A 16,784-nucleotide genomic window follows, 5' to 3' on the forward strand; every position below is an offset into this window, starting at 1 on the left:
AGTAAGAGCTTGGTCTGCATTGCCCCACATCATAGGAAAACAGTGGTGTGGCTGGCTCCCAGAATATCCGCCATTGCATTTCCATTACGATTCATGGCTCGAATCGAATCACCAATTAATAAAATCAATATCATATCGCATCAGCGTGAAGCTCTCTGCAGCGTATCATTCCCTATTATTACAGGTGTGGGTCTGATGGAGCCATTCTCCTCTGCTGATGGAAGATGGAGAGAGGAGCTGTAACTTATACTGACAGTGCCTGCTTTCAGCACCGGAATACTGATGAAAACGTCCTGCACAGGAAGAGAGAGAGATTGAGGGATATAGATATAGGCAGAGAGAGAGGGTGAAAGAGAGTGATTAATATGAGTTGTCAATAAGACAGCGGTGGAAACAACCAGGTATGGTTATTGGGCTCAATGAACCAAGCTAAATATGTAAAATATGGTGCATATTCTTAATAAGATGAGAACTATTTGTTAATATAGCAAATATAGATTAAAGCACGTCAAAATGAAATGATAACATCTGATATGTGACATTTGTTTCATTTGATGCCAAGCAAGCAGCAATCCATTCTTCAAAGGCAACAAGTTGGATGGAAGCAAATATAATTGACTTTAAACGTCACTTCAAGTTCATTCCAAATTACAGTAGTTTATAAATCCCATTTGGTTAGACACCTTCGGTTCCACAGTAAACTACTTTCTCTTTTCGAGGTTCAGCGAATAACAATGTGGGACGTCACACGATAATGTCTGTGCACTTCCTGTGACCTCATCCTCTCTTCCTGTTCGTCTGTTTACTCCCGTCTGCACACTGAGTATTCTATTCAAACCACAAAAAAATGTCAATTTCCAATTCAGTCATGGATACCTTTGGGGTTCTTAGGCCATGCTATGATGCCACCGTGGCTGAAAGGCATGCTGATTTTTAGGTTTTTGAAGGTTCAGGCCTAGGTCTCTCATCTCTTAAAGGAAGTGCGCGTGAAAAAGGGACTGGCTAGAATCTAAGCGAACACAACTGCATTTTGAATCAAGCTAAACTGCCTTTGATGCTAATGCTCTAATTTGACAGTTGGTAATAGCTCTGACAGACGCGCGAATACTTAGAGCAGAAGGTGAACACTCAGAAAATAATCGGTTGATGATGCAATATTTTCGTTTAGGTGTGTGAGCAAATTGATTGACCAATTCCAGAGCATCTGGTTTTGTTTCATCATCAACTAGGGCTATCTTTGTGGTTTTATAATTACAATTACCTCTACTGACAGAAATCAGTCAGTCTCGTCCGTTTTCTGAAAACGCTGTCAAGAATTTGTGGAAGATGAATGACATCGACGTCAAAATGTCAATACTGATTTCCTTATGGACGATAGCCCTTTGGTAATACATTGAAGACTAATTCTACATTAAATCTGAATCTACCTTGAATCCAACGTCTCACTTTAACATCAAACCCCCAAAGCAATCAATACCGTCAACATCAGAAATCTACTAACAGATTAGTATTATAAGCCCAACATGGCATGTGCTAGAATATCATTGACACTGTTATTCATACGTGAACATTTTAAATTATGAGTTGGATAGAAGAGAAATAGATCTGATATTCAAACAGATATATGAGACAAAGTACCTTGGTTTCGAATGAAGGTAACCATATTGTCCAGCATAAGTTCATTTGAACGTTCATTTTTCACGTTTGGATACATTGAGAGGTACCAGAGTCAGATAGTGACATTTTCCAGTGCCAGAGTTGCTACTGTACCTTCCTATATACCGTAGCAGTTTACTTAAAAGGGACCACATTAACTTCAACATAAAGACATGTTAAGGACACAATCATACATTTTTGTATGTGACAGAGTGAAGTGGCATTGCTGTTACATGGAATTAAGCATGACGAAAAAGAGCATTACAATACAACAGGTATCATGCACTATGTCATGGGCTTCATCCCAAATGGCACCCTATTCTCCTTATAGTGCACTACTGACCAGAGTCACATACAGTAGGTAGTGCACTATATAGGAAATAGAGTGCAATTTTGGAAGTATCCATGAACTGCTTAGAAGAACACAAGAGAATGAAGAGATACGTACTGTAGGGTACACATTCGTACTGGACCTCAAGGTACTTATAGGTTCCGGGGCAAGGGTCAGGAAATACATCTAGTCCAGCCACTACAGCACACTGCGTCCGATTATTACATCTGAAAAGGAAGAAAAAGGTGAGGTTAAAAGGTCAGGTTAAAAGGGGCAATCTGGGATTCAAACAACAACAAATCAGTCATTCTGAAAGTGTTTTTGGTCACCAGATAAGGGATGGCGATAGAGAAATGTAACACTTTATAGACAGCTATGGATGCAAGGACCAACTATCCAGGACATCAAAATGAAAATATTAACCATGTGTTGGACCGTTACAGGGGTGTGTTTGTGAATTCAGATAGACTGATAAAAGAACCATTACAGTCAATATCCAGAGGTACCACAATAAAACGCTGATGTTGCTATGATAAACATTTAGCGAGTGGTTAATGAACTAGAATTAATTCCCATTTCATTTTGCTGCTCAGACTGAGAAATTGATGCATTGCGGGTTCAGTGAACATTGACTGCCAAGCCGTCGACGGTAAAATCATCCATTTGGCGAGAAGAAGATGGTTGGACTCGGGCTAAAACAATGTCTTTGTCCTAAATTACACCTTATTCCCTTTATAGTGCACTGCTTTTGACCAGAGACCTTTGAGACCTGGTCAGAAGTCGTGCATTATGTAGTAAATAGGGTGCCATTTGGTATGCAGTCATTTTCTCTGCCGTGATATGAATTTAGACCGGGTGCAGACTCATATTCAGGGCATGACGGATTGGGAGAGGACACAGTCGGCCGAGTGCAAAATCGGCTCAGACGCGAAAGAGCTTTCACCTCGGCTTTCATTATTAACACAATTACTTGGCTGGCAGTGTCTTAAGTCTGCCATTTTACTTTAGGCAGTCATCAATCAAAGCTCGATCCCACCACACTTACTGCACGACATTAACTATCACATGCTTAAACGAGTGTATCGATTGATCGGAATAAACCATCTGTGCACATCAGTAGACCAACAGGAGGCAAAGGACAATGTCACCACTAGAGGAGTTAGTGGTCACATGCACCCGGCATGTGAACCTCAGCTTTATGTAAAAATCCATAAAATCATACAACCAAATTGGCACATTTACTTTTTCTCTTCTTTTCTTTCTTTCTTCTTAATATATTTTTTGAGGGGACAGATCAGCTTTAATAGTGCAGATAGATTGTGGCTTCCGTCAATGTAATTGTCTGCATCCCCCATATATATTTTTTGTATACATACAGTACCAAAAGTTTGGACACACCTACTCATTCAAGGGTTTTTCTTTATTTTTAATTTTTTATACATTGTAGAATAATAGTGAAGACATCAAAACTATGAAATAAAACATATGGAATCATGTAGTAACCATAAAAGTGTTAAACAAATCAAAATATATTTTATATGATTCTTCAAAGTATCCACCCTTTGCCTTGATGACAGCTTTGCACACTCTTGGGGGGGGGGGGGGGGGAGAAGGAATCTAAAACAAAAATCCAGAAAATCACATTGTAGGATTTTTAATTCATTTGCATTTTATTGCATGACATAAGTATTTGATCACCTACCAACCAGTAAGAATTCCGGCTCTCACAGACCTGTTAGTTTTTCTTTAAGAAGCCCTCCTGTTCTCCACTCATTACCTGTTTGAACTGCACCTGTTTGAACTCATTACCTGTATAAAAGACACCTGTCCACACACTCAATCAAACAGACTCCAACCTCTCCACAATGGCCAAGACCAGAGAGCTGTGTAAGGACATCAGTGTTAAAATTGTAGACCTGCACAAGGCTGGGATGGGCTACAGGACAATAGGCAAGCAGCTTGGTGAGAAGGCAACAACTGTTGGCGCAATTATTAGAAAATGGAAGAAGTTCAAGATGACGGTCAATCACCCTCGGTCTGGGGCTCTGGATAATCCAGAGGAGGAATGGGAGAAGGTCATGTGGTCTGATTAGACCAAAACGCTATATTTTTGTCTCAACTCCACTCGCCGTGTTTGGAGGAAGAAGAAGGATGAGTACAACCCCAAGAACACCATCCCAACCGTGAAGCATGGAGGTGGAAACATCATTCTTTGGGGATGCTTTTCTGCAAAGGGGACAGGACGACTGCACCGTATTGAGGGGAGGATGGATGGGGCCATGTATCGCAAGATCTTGGCCAACAACCTCCTTCCCTCAGTAAGAGCATTGAAGATGGGTCGTGGCTGGGTCTTCCAGCATGACAACGACCCGAAACACACAGCCAGGGCAACTAAGGAGTGGCTTCGTAAGAAGAAGCATCTCAAGGTCCTGGAGCAGCCAAGCCAGTCTCCAGACCTGAACCCAATAGAAAATCTTTGGAGGGAGCTGAAAGTCCGTATTTCCCAGCGACAGCCCCGAAACCTGAAGGATCTGGAGAAGGTCTGTATGGAGGAGTGGGCCAAAATCCCTGCTGCAAAACCTGGTCAAGAACTACAGGAAACGTATGATCTCTGTAATCGCAAACAAAGGTTTCTGTACCAAATATTAAGTTCTGCTTTTCTGATGTATCAAATACTTATGTCATGCAAATTAATTACTTAAAAATCATACAATGTGATTTTATTGATTTTTGTTTTAAATTCCGTCTCTCACAGTTGAAGTGTACCTATGATAAAAATTACAGACCTCTACATGCTTTGTAAGTAGGAAAATCTGCAAAATCGGCAGTGTATCAAATACTTGTTTTCCTCACTGTATATATATTAATTATATATATAAAATCATTTTCAATTAGTATTTTAACCACAATATTTGTTGTATTATTTTCTGGGGGATTAAACTGAAATTGCAACCCACTTTCTGTGGCTTGTTTTAAAATAGCGATATTTTGGAGATTATTTCATTTTAAAATAACCAAAAGTGAGAGGTTGTAATCTGAATAAAGGGAAAATATTGAATTTCTGCCCTCCGAATTCATTTTCATTACATAAATAGTCCCATTTAATTTTGTCTGGCTTGCCGTTCCAAATAAAATTGTATTTATTTTGCTCATATAATTCAAAAAACAGTTCGCTATGTGGAGACCAAAAATAAATAGTTCAACTGGGAAATGACTAAAGAGTTAATCAAGGTGATTTTTCCCACAAATAAACAAGTATTTTCCTTTCCATAGTGGCAAGATATCTATTTTTGCGAACTTTCTATTAAAATGTTTTCTAGTGTGATTATTTCTTGCTTTGGTCAGTTAAGAACAAATTCTTATTTTCAATGATGGCCTAGGAACAGTGGGTTAACTGCCTGTTCAGGGGCAGAACGACAGATTTGTACCTTGTCAGCTCAGGGATTTGAACTTGCAACCTTTCTGTTACTAGTCCAACACTCTAACCACTAGGCTACCCTGCCGCCCCATGTCCACATCACCACCAGAACAGTTTACTGGTAAACTACACAGTAATATAAAAGTTGTATTTGTTTGTGATCCAATACGTAATATTGGATTTGAATATCATAATTTGTTTGTAATCCAGAGAGGTTAGAACAATTATCTAGATCCTCTATGATGATGTGGAGGGATCCAAATTGTGGAATTGTGGATATTTTTAAGCCCTTGATTTCTAACCCATTGATATTATTGTTGGATCTGATTTTATTAGCTAACTTTGATGGCCATAATAAATAGATATGCTGATAGTGGACAACCTTGTTTTACTCCTCGTGACAGTTTTATACTTTCAGAGAAGTAGCCATTATTGACTATTTTATACCTAAGATTACTATACATGACTTTACCCCACTTTATAGGAGATTTGTCAATGTAAAAAAACAGTCTGATTAGCATGAAAAAATATCCAACAATACCTTTTTAATTCTATGCGCGATGCATTTTACTAGAATTTTGTGTAAGGGGCCTCCAATTTCTTTAGATGGACTGGATCTTTACCACTGTTTCAGTAATAATGAAAGCAGACCTTTTTGTTGAGCGTCTGATAATCTACCAGGTTTGGTGTTCCCGGACTTAAATGCTTTAATTGCATCAAGAAGTTCCTCCTCTGTAATTTGGCACATCTACTAGCAATACCTGGATTGTCTAAAATATATTTACCACCAAAACTATTATTCTATCTATTAGGTTAATCTGACAAGATCTCAAATGCATTTACAGTGCTTCTCACGAGAGCCATTCACAATGTACTGTATTGACCTATATGTGAACCTATACTCTTGGTCATCCCTTGACAAGCGACAAATAAATCTAAAACTCTGATAACGAAATCTTCTCTGATATCTACTATGCTCACCTGGCAATATCTGGAATGTATTTTCTTCGCACGAGGAGCTGTTCGTCACAACGTAAGCCAGAGAAGGTCAAGGCGCTAGCTGACACAATGATTCATACAGCACAATTAAAGGGTTCCCTTACACCTTAATTAACATTGATTGGCACTGGACAAATCAATCGCTCCAGTGAGGGGAGAGAGTGAAGGCCGTGCCCCTTTAATGAGATATGGTCCGGAGCTCCAACACCCATCCCGGCTTTATGGGGTCATGACCCCTCACCGTCACTCACTCACACCCCAGGTGACGGGGCGAGGGAGAAAAGAGCCTCTGTCAGACACACATCTGGAGAACTGTTTGTTCATTTGAAGAGTTAATTCCAAAGGCTGTAAACGCCACTCAAATAAATAAGGGTCAGGCTGATGAAAAGGGAAAACAATTATAGTGGCCTTCCTCATCACCGGGCAGGTTTCTCTATCCTCTCTTGGTTTACTATCAAGGAATAATTGTCGAGGGTGATGGGGTGGGAAGGTGTAAGCGATTGGATGTCAGATGGAGTTAGAAAGGCAAGGTAAATTGGACAGCCAGCTCTTCAAAACATGCATACACACACACACACACACGCAGTACATTATCTTAAATACATTTGTCAAGAAACAGCAATCATGTAATCTCTCGTGCTTATCATGATTAAATAGATTTAAATATACATTTTTGGATATTCAAAGAGAGCTCTCTTTGTAGGAGGGTTATTTTAATAAGCCAATACCATCCTCTATAGAACATTATCTTTTTGATTAAAACATGTTGACAAACAAACAGTTCCACTCAAGGCCCTGTCATATTCAGCAACTTTAATCATGGTTTGTAAAACATTCCCTCTGGGGTGGATTAAAAAATATAATACTCCATGATGTAGATTGCACACTTAATCCCGGTCTTTACATCTGTCTTGACCCATATTCCAATTCCCACAAGGCATTGTGGCACATATCATTCAGCGCACAGCCTACAATTTAACCTCTCTATCACGCTGCATCCCAGATGACATCCTATTACCAATTTATTACACTACTTTTTACCAAGGCTGTATTTAGTGCACTACTTTTGACCAGGGCCAATATAGCTCTGATCAAAAGTAGTGAACCATGTATGGAATAGGGTGCAATTTGGGACAAATGCCTCAGTCTCATGTCAACTGAGAACTGACTTCCTGAAGGCACATACAGTTAGGCCCTATAATACTCCAGATGAAAAATAAAATTAAACACATTAAGTGCAAATCAATAGCAGAGTGGGAAGGAATCGATGGAAGGGGCCGCATGCCGTACCACGTGGCACTATGACTTCACAATGACCAATTAGGAGGATAATCAGGGTTTCATCAGACTCTTGGCTCAGACGCAGCCCCTTTGAACTAGCAGATTGAGCCAACAGATTCTCAGGACGTTGAATGATTCAAACATGGCAATTAATAATACGGTCACATATATCCCTCAGACGCTGATCTTGGGCCAGTGTTTCATTAGGTTAGAATTGGGGAAGGGGAAGCTGATCCTAGATCAGTACCTAGGGGGAACTTCACCCTCGAGAAATGTGCGTTGGAGTGCTTCCCTTCTAGGGAAGGTTAAGAATGACATCAATGGCGTTGTGTTTAGTAAGTGTAAGAGTTAAATAGAAATACATTTGAGTGAATAGTTTTTTCTGGGTGAACAAAAATTGTGTTCAAAACTTTGATTTGAGAAGCCAAGTTATAATGGCTTATGTCATGTGTATGCTGCAAAATTGTCAGACCCTTGATTACTGCAGCAGATCCTAGATTACTGCAAAAAAAGCATCAAGGACAAAGGATAACATCATTTAGAAAAACATTCAGCATCTGCAGTAGGCATTCCAGCAAAACATGATGTAAATAATTAACTGTTTCACTGCAGCATATTCGGCCTCCTGTTCGCTTGACATCGCCATGGCATTTGAATAAAGACTATTTCACGTCGACAAACGAGCACCACTAACATGCGTACTCTCAGAACATAGGCAGGAAGACCAAAAGGTGATCATATTCAATTAAGATAGATAAAAAAAAAGAAGATGTTGACATTAACAGCCTGTTTCAGGCAAATAACCATCTCTGTCGACATTAGAATTCAACGCCATCTCAGAGCTTGTTGGGGGCGAGAACCTTTGCTCGTAATTTTTCAATTTGGCCATAAACCGCCCCTACAGCAGCCCCCGGCCAAGCCGTCCCTCCCTACACTTCGCTGCCTGCTCCCTCACCATTCGTTACAGTGGCCAGATTAGGGCTCAGACAGCACAGCTGATGACAGTGGATGTGGCACAAAGCACAGAGCACCATGTAAGCACAAACCGTAAACGCTATAATCGCTGCTTGATCCCACCACTGCCACCAAAGTGACAATGAACGGGTTCAGTCATCACACCCTCCCCCTCATCCGAACACAGACAGCACTATGGTGTCTGTCCAATACTGGGGCTGTGCAGTCCACCTCAGATGACACATTAGTCAGCATTTGAGAACTAAAACACGGGAAAGCGTCTATCAATATCCTCCTTCAGCTGCCAATAGACTGATATACTGATTGAAATCTGGTCAAAAAGATAGACGAGTCCAATAAACTGCTTATGACAGAATAATATTTATGGATTTCAGATAATAGTGACCCGTAGCATTAGCTGCACTGAATTGCTACATAAGCCATTTGTACAATATTGTAGAAACATTTCCCAAAACAGCCAGAATATGGTGCACTGACTGCAAAGAAGTCCACCAACAGGGACTGAGTTCTTCCACAGTTCAGTATCTTTGAGGAATAAACATGTCAAAAAAGAAACAAACACTTCCATTTAACTTTTACTTATTCTGAGAAAACGATTCCCTGGTGTGTCCCCTTCATGTCTGTTTGAGTGTGCTAGCAGGGGGACAAGCATCACAGTGCTACAGTCAGGCTGACAAAGTATCTGTTATTAGTCTGCCACCAGTGGCAACAAGAAAAAAAGAATGTGCCCTACTCTTTAGAGAGTGAAAGTGGAGACCGAGGAAACCGGAGCTAGCAGTCTCATCTGACCTGGTCTGGACAGGTCTGAAATGAGTGTGGAGAGTGAGAGAAAGAGAGGGAGTTAGAAACAAGAGCAAGAGACAGCGAGAGAAAGAGGAGAGGCAGAGGAGACAGAAAAAAAGAGAGTGAGAGAGTGAAGAATGGGTCAACATCCTGGGCCCTCTGTAGGGACCCATTATGCTTTAGTGATGGTCCTCCTGCCTACAGTACACTTCATTCATTGTCTGTCCCAGCTGAGCGCGACAGCATCCATCTCTTTTTCCTCCAGCCTGTCAGAAAACGGCATGTCTTATCTCTCTCTCTCTCTCTTATCCCCACACTACAGCGACATGTCCTTCTCCAGTGCCAGACTGTTTTTAAAACGAGATTCAAGGATGTTGTAGAGAGCCATGTGTACTGTGTTTGTGTGTTCATTGGGTGTGCCTTTTGACGCCCTTCACTCAGTCCCCTTCGGTGTGCAAGACATATTGAGTGCGCCACACAAAGGCATGATATCTTTCTGTGGACTGAAGTCTAATCTTTTGAATTCGTATTAAAACTGCATTAGCCTTGACAGTGGCATGGATCAAAGCGACCTTAGCAAAAGCTCATATTATGAAGCTATGCCCACACGTACATGGAAAGCATCGGCAAGGTTAAACAGATCTCGCAGAGCACAATACACCAACCTACACAGACACGCATGTCGTGGACGCATAGAGCGAGCTAGCGTCCATGTCTTGGCTCATCTATCATCTATTGTGGCATCACTGAATACATGTATCACACAAATCCAGAGACTTCTTCATTCCACAGTTGGCAGTTCTATATTTTCTATCCATTTGTCATGTTTCCGTCCTCCGACGCCACAACCCATGCTGAATGGAGATTAACATAGAGAAACAGATAGATGGGACACCAATGTAAACAGTACATACAAGGGAAGGCGTGTGGGAGGGGGATTTAATGCCCAGCGCTGACGGGGACCCCCATTTTAAACCGCTCAAGCCCAGCGGTGTATTCTAAGCTCCATGGAGCATCACGACAAGCCATCAAGACAATCATAACGTAAAGGAGGTACAATGAAGCCCCTTGCTGTGGCTTACGTCAACTCAAATGTTTACAGAAGTGGATGTTCAGTTAGCATTAGTGGAACATCAAATAACATTTTATTGGTACACGTATTTAGCAGATGTTATTTGGGGTGTAGCAAAATGCTTGTTTTTCCTAGGTCCAACAGCGCTACAATATCTAACAATTCTCAACACGACACGCAAATCTAAATGTAAAATAACGAAATTAAGAAATATATAAATATTAGGACTGGTTGGAGAGGAGAGAAGAGCTGTGTGCCTGTCTTTTGATGAAGCACTCTGGGCGACAAACCTGATCCCTTTTCTATAGTTCCACAGGATTAGTTACGTGGAACTAAGCAGACGCACAAAAGTGACTGCTCAATCAAACGACTAACTTGTAATGTATTTAGAAGCTATTCTCCGGGCCCTGAATGAATGGAGTTGAATTACCCGTGGGGATATGAGTTGTGGGGGAATTGTGGAGACATTGAAAGGTTCTAGGTTGATTGAATCTGGATCATTGTGGTTTGATTCTGGAACGGAGGGGAGAGCACTTCTCCAAATATGAGCAGCTTGGGACTTTTTCCTCCCTGACAAACATAATCCTACTCAGACATTGCAACAGTTTAGTGGCTTTTCATATAGTGGGCTTTGGCTGCTCACAATTCCCACTCTCCTATATTGTATATCTGAAATAAGTCCCCATTCATCCTGTAGGAATAGTGTCCACCAAGAAGTAGGCACCAAATCATAAAATGGACTCTCTCTCTCCTCCCTCACCATTTATGGACAAGAACCCAGACTGCTGCAGAGCTTGTGGGCATAAGCGGTCGCTTAGGGCCCACAACTAAAACATTATTTTATGGAACTCAGTCGGGGTCTCAACTTACTATTGAGAGTAAGAATAGTAATACACAACCCTATGGTAGAATGGATAGAATTGTTCAACCCTATGGTAGAATGGATAGAATTGTTCAACCCTATGGTAGAATGGATAGAATTGTTCAACCCTATGGTAGAATGGATAGAATTGTTCAACCCTATGGTAGAATGAATAGAATTGTTCAACCCTATGGTAGGGTCCAGTGTTAATCTGCAAAATTGTAATTATTCGCCTACCTCCTCATGCCTTTTGCACACAATGTATATAGACTCCCTTTTTTTCTACTGTGTTATTGACTTGTTAATTGTTTACTCCATGTGTAACTCTGTGTTGTCTGTTCACACTGCTATGCTTTATCTTGGCCAGGTCGCAGTTGCAAATGAGAACTTGTTCTCAACTAGCCTACCTGGTTAAATAAAGGTGAAATAATTTTTTTTTAAATAAAATAATGAATAGAATTGTTCAACCCTATGGTAGAATGAATAGAATTGTTCAACCCTATGGTAGAATGGGTAGAATTGTTCAACCCTATGGTAGAATGGGTAGAATTGTTCAGCCCTATGGTGGAATGGGTAGAATTGTTCAACCCTATGGTGGAATGGGTAGAATTGTTCAACCCTATGGTAGAATGGGTAGAATTGTTCAACCCTATCGTAGAATGGGTAGAATTGTTCAACCCTATGGTAGAATGGGTAGAATTGTTCAACCCTATGGTAGAATTGTTCAACCTTATGGTAGAATGGGTAGAATTGCAGGAAATTAGCTTTAAAACAAAATGTGTTTATATCTGCCCCATAACAAAATGAGTAGAATTGCAGAAAACATACCTAAAAATATATATTTCTTTCTCCACCATCAAGACGGAGGCCACCTGAATGTTTTGCTGCGAGGTGGGGGATCCCCCAACCAAATCTCGCATAGGGCCCCCAAAAGGCTAGGGCCGGTCCTGCTTGTGGGTTATTGTATTTTGACTTGTATATCATACGAAAACACACCATAGGATTCGAGTACAGCAGCTTTATCCCTCTAGCACTTTGGCAGAAATCCAAGAAACTGTAAGCTCAATGCTCAGAGTCCGTGATAAACATATGCAATTCCTAGGACTGTATAGTGGTGTGTGTTTAAAAGAATGGGTGCTTTCTCAGGGCGGATGACTGAAACCACATTTCGGAGTGTAAGGGTCTCTCGGTTGGTTTACAGGTCACGATGATTGATGAGACAAATATAACCAAACGCTCCAAACATTCCCTCTTGCTGATTTTTCGATTTTCTACACTTATTGACTCTTCTCAGAAAAGAAGTGTCTTGGCATAAATGACTATTCTCTTGAATTTGTATAAATCTCTAGCTAAATCTGGGTCTCTGAAGTGCTTAACATAAAAATACTTTGCCCCTCACTAGCCAAGGTTGACCAGCTTTGAGTTCTCAATCTGGCCATAGTGTCGACAAACCTATTTGGCAGTGCCAAATTGGCACACATAGTACTAACCTGAACCACAAGAACAGGGCTTGTGTTACAGGCTAGCCGCCTTGACACTTGCTTCTTTCCCTGTGACTCACGCTGAAATGACTAAGGCTACAAATGATCGGGCGGCAGGTAGACTAGCGGCTAAGAGCGTTGGGCCAGTAAGCGAAAGGTTGCTGATTCGAATCCCTGAGCCGACTAGGTGAAAAATCTATCGATGTTCCCTGAGCAAGGCACTTAACCCTAATTGTTCCTGTAAGTTGCTCTGGACAAGAGCATCTGCTAAATGACTTAAATGTAAATGTAAAATGATGAGAGTAAGCATACATAGTGCACCCCATGAGTAACCCAGCTAAACTCAAGTGGCCCAGACCCTCAGATGTCACGGTTGGTGCAACCCAAGATATGGGGTGAGGAGAAGATATCGAAAGGTTAGGGCCCCCAGGGAATACAATCTGCTTAAACTCGATGGGGTCACTACACACAGTATGACTCATGGTAGTGGAGGAAGGTAGATGTTTTGCAAGCGATGAGTCATGAGTATAACACATAATAGTTAGTTTGATATTAACCCTGGTTAAGTCTTAACATTCTGTTTACTCCTCTTGTCCTCAGGGTAAAAATGACCCGCCTTCAATAAACCCCTAAAATGAAGCAGCTTAATTGAATTTTAAACCTCAAATCTATTTTGCATGAAGAAACAACCTGTCATTCATCACAAACGTTGTTAATATCTGGGTTTTCCCTCTTCACAGTGCAGGAAGACAGCATTCAGTGGACACCACTTATGGTTATTATAACACACCTGCCATAATTGGTTTCTTTACTAAAGTAGAGGTTTATTATTATTATTGCTAAATGTACTGCATAGGTGTAACATGAATTCTTTAGCAAGAGATAGCACTTGTATAGCCTACGAAAGTAGCAGAAAGGTGCAGAAAGTAGATTTGAATGCATTTTATTGAATGGAAACAATAACAGTCTTGAACGTTTTTGGCAACATAGTGATATATACCGTACAATGAAGAATTCAACTAGAAAATACTAGTCTTCTTCCATTTTTTTAACCATTGCCCCACCCACAAGGTGTATAAACAACAATAAATAAGAATTAGATAGATACAAAAAATGTGAAGAACATAAATCAAATCAACTCTAATTTGCACATGTAGGACAGTATGCAAGTGTGTGTGAATGGACTTTGCAGATGTATTTCTCACGTGCAGCACATTTGTTTTACAGTTCTTCTTTGGGTGGCAGAATTGGCATCTCCTCCTTTTGCCTGCCCCAGCTGCAGCATCAGGTGAATCAGGACAAGATTCAGCCCCCTGAACAGCTTTTACAAGCTCTGCAGAGGCTGTTGTGTGGGGGAGGAGCTCCCTTCTTTGAATGTGTGGGGTTACAAGTGCCTTTCCCAGCTGCTCCAGGAACACCCTCTTGTTCTGCTTATCAGGCATCCAGGTAGAGTTGATCATGTTCCATATCACGAAGGCATTGTATTAGGACACATCACTGATGTTATGGAAGATGACCAGGGGTCAGCGGGCAGTCATCCTCCTGCAGCTGTAAGTTTCAATCGCCTTGTCCAGGTTGTCCAAGCCTCCTTTGTTGTGGTTGTAGTCCACGATGATGGCTGGCTTCCTGTCCTCACGATCACTGACCTCAAACTGTTTTGTGTAGTGTGCTCAGGAGGACCACATTCTTGTTCCTCTTTGGGAGGTAAGAAACTAGAGTGGTGGTGGGGGTGAAGGCAAACTTTGATGAGAAGCCCTCTCTCCCCCTTGTTGCGAGGAATGCAGGGGGGGGGGGGGGACTCAGACTTGTTCTTTCTAACTGTGCCAACCATGGTGATCTTCCTCTTCAAGAGCTGCTGGCTGAGTTCATAAGAGGTGAAGAAAATGTCACACGTGACATTGTGCCCCCTCAGTCCATCTGTCACATCAAGCCCAACCCGCGTTCCCTGGTTCTTCCCCGGGCCTCCACTGGTCGGCTTCCCTGTGTAGACTTGCATCTTCCATGTTTTGCTGGATTGTGCGTCACGGGGGGGAGGGGGGGGGGCAGAGGATATTTGGTCAAAGCCCGCTTCAGTGTGTATATTAGATGACTCACCCCTACCATCCTTGCTACTACTGAACCTCGCGTCATGACTACTTGCATTGATAATGACATTGGAGCTACTGCTACTGGTCTCATTCCACATCTGCCAAAAGTACATTCACTTAATCCACATTTTGTGTTACAATCTGAATTCAAAAAGAATAAAATATTTTTTTTCTCACCCATCTACACAATACCCCATAATGATAAAGTGTAAACAGGTTTTTAGACATTTTTGCACATTGTTGTTGAGAATGCAGATACAGAGAATACAGATATACAGTCTCTAATTAACAGAAGGATTCACACGGAGTCTATACTGAATCACCTTTGGCAGAGACTACAGCTATGAGTCTTTCTGGATAAGTCTCCAACATGCTGACCACACTGCTCGCATAGCAAAATAAATGTGCACATACATGCTATTCAATCATTGCACCCACGTTGCTCGCGAGTGTCTGCGTGGCCAGGCGCTAAAATATAAATTGGTTCTATTTGTGATGCTCAACGTGCTGCAAGTCCGGCCTCTCTCATCTCCTGATTGGATTTTAGGAGCATATACCCATGTGGGTGATTGAAAGATGAACTGAGGTCCACACTCCGGGTCGGTTGTAGTAATGCACCGTAAAGTTGGTTGCCAACCAACATATAAAGTCCAAAGAAGAAAAAGAAGCCTCAAGTAAGGAGTGATGATGAAAAACTAATTTGGTTAACCGTTTTATCTGTATTAATTGTCAGAGTAGTGGATCTTGAGCATTTCAGATAAATTAACAACTCAATGTTTATATCCCAGGACAAATTGGGAAGCTAGCTAAATTGCCATAAATGTTTCATTGTTTTTGACCGGTCCCCAAATTAATATAAATGTACAATAATTTGCACATTATTCTTGAAAAGAACTATTCAAACTCTGTCAAGTTGATCATTGCTAGACAGGCATTTTCAAGTCTTGACATAGATTTTCAAGACGATTTAAGTCAAAACTGACTTGGCCACTCAGGAACTTTCTTGGTAGACAACACCAGTGTACAAAACATTAAGGACACCTTCCTAATATTAAGTTGTGCAGCCCCTTCCTCCTGCCCTCCTTTTGACCTCAGAACAGCCTCAATTTGATGCATGGACTCCACAAGGTGTCGAAAGCAATTCAATGCTTCCCACAGTTGTGTCAAGTTGGCTGGATGTCCTATGGGTGGTGAACCATTCTCGATACACACTGGAAACAGCTGAGTGTGAAAAACCAAGCAGCGTTGCAGTGCTTAACACAAACCGGTGCACCTGGCACCTAACCCTAACCCTGCCCTGCCTATCTAAGGTCTTCGAAAGCCAAGTCAACAAACAGGTCACTGACCATCTCGAATCCCACCGTACCTTCTCCGCTGTGCAATCTGGTTTCCGAGCCGGTCATGGGTGCACCTCAGCCACACTCAAGGTACTAAACGACATCATAACCGCCATCGATAAAAGACAGTACTGTGCAGCCGTCTTCATCGACCTCGCCAAGGCTTTCGACTCTGTCAATCACCATATTCTTATCGGCAGACTCAGTAGCCTCGGTTTTTCGGATGACTGCCTTGCCTGGTTCACCAATTACTTTGCAGACAGAGTTCAGTGTGTCAAATCGGAGGGCATGCTGTCCGGTCCTCTGGCAGTCTCTATGGGGGTGCCACAGGGTTCAATTCTCGGGCCGACTCTTTTCTCTGTGTATATCAATGATGTTGCTCTTGCTGCGGGCGATTCCCTGATCCACCTCTACGCAGACGACACCATTCTATATACTTTCGGCCCGTCTTTGGACACTGTGCTATCTAACCTCCAAACAAGCTTCAATGCCATACAACACT

The 16,784-nt window shown here is 41.6% G+C and overlaps 1 protein-coding gene across 12 annotated transcripts in view; it reads right to left on the reverse strand.

Annotated features, from left to right (window-relative positions):
- LOC109906505 (adhesion G protein-coupled receptor L3-like) overlaps window positions 1–16,784 on the reverse strand; it is a 346,713-nt gene that overhangs the window by 156,994 nt on the left and 172,935 nt on the right. For all 12 annotated transcript variants that reach the window (XM_031792020.1, XM_031792013.1, XM_031792022.1 and 9 more), the window contains one exon: window positions 2,105–2,214. In XM_031792020.1, coding sequence (XP_031647880.1) covers window positions 2,105–2,214 — 110 coding nt within the window. The remainder of the gene's footprint in view (window positions 1–2,104; window positions 2,215–16,784) is intronic.

Source organism: Oncorhynchus kisutch, linkage group LG16 (assembly GCF_002021735.2).
Source record: "Oncorhynchus kisutch isolate 150728-3 linkage group LG16, Okis_V2, whole genome shotgun sequence".
Lineage (NCBI taxonomy): Eukaryota > Metazoa > Chordata > Actinopteri > Salmoniformes > Salmonidae > Oncorhynchus > Oncorhynchus kisutch.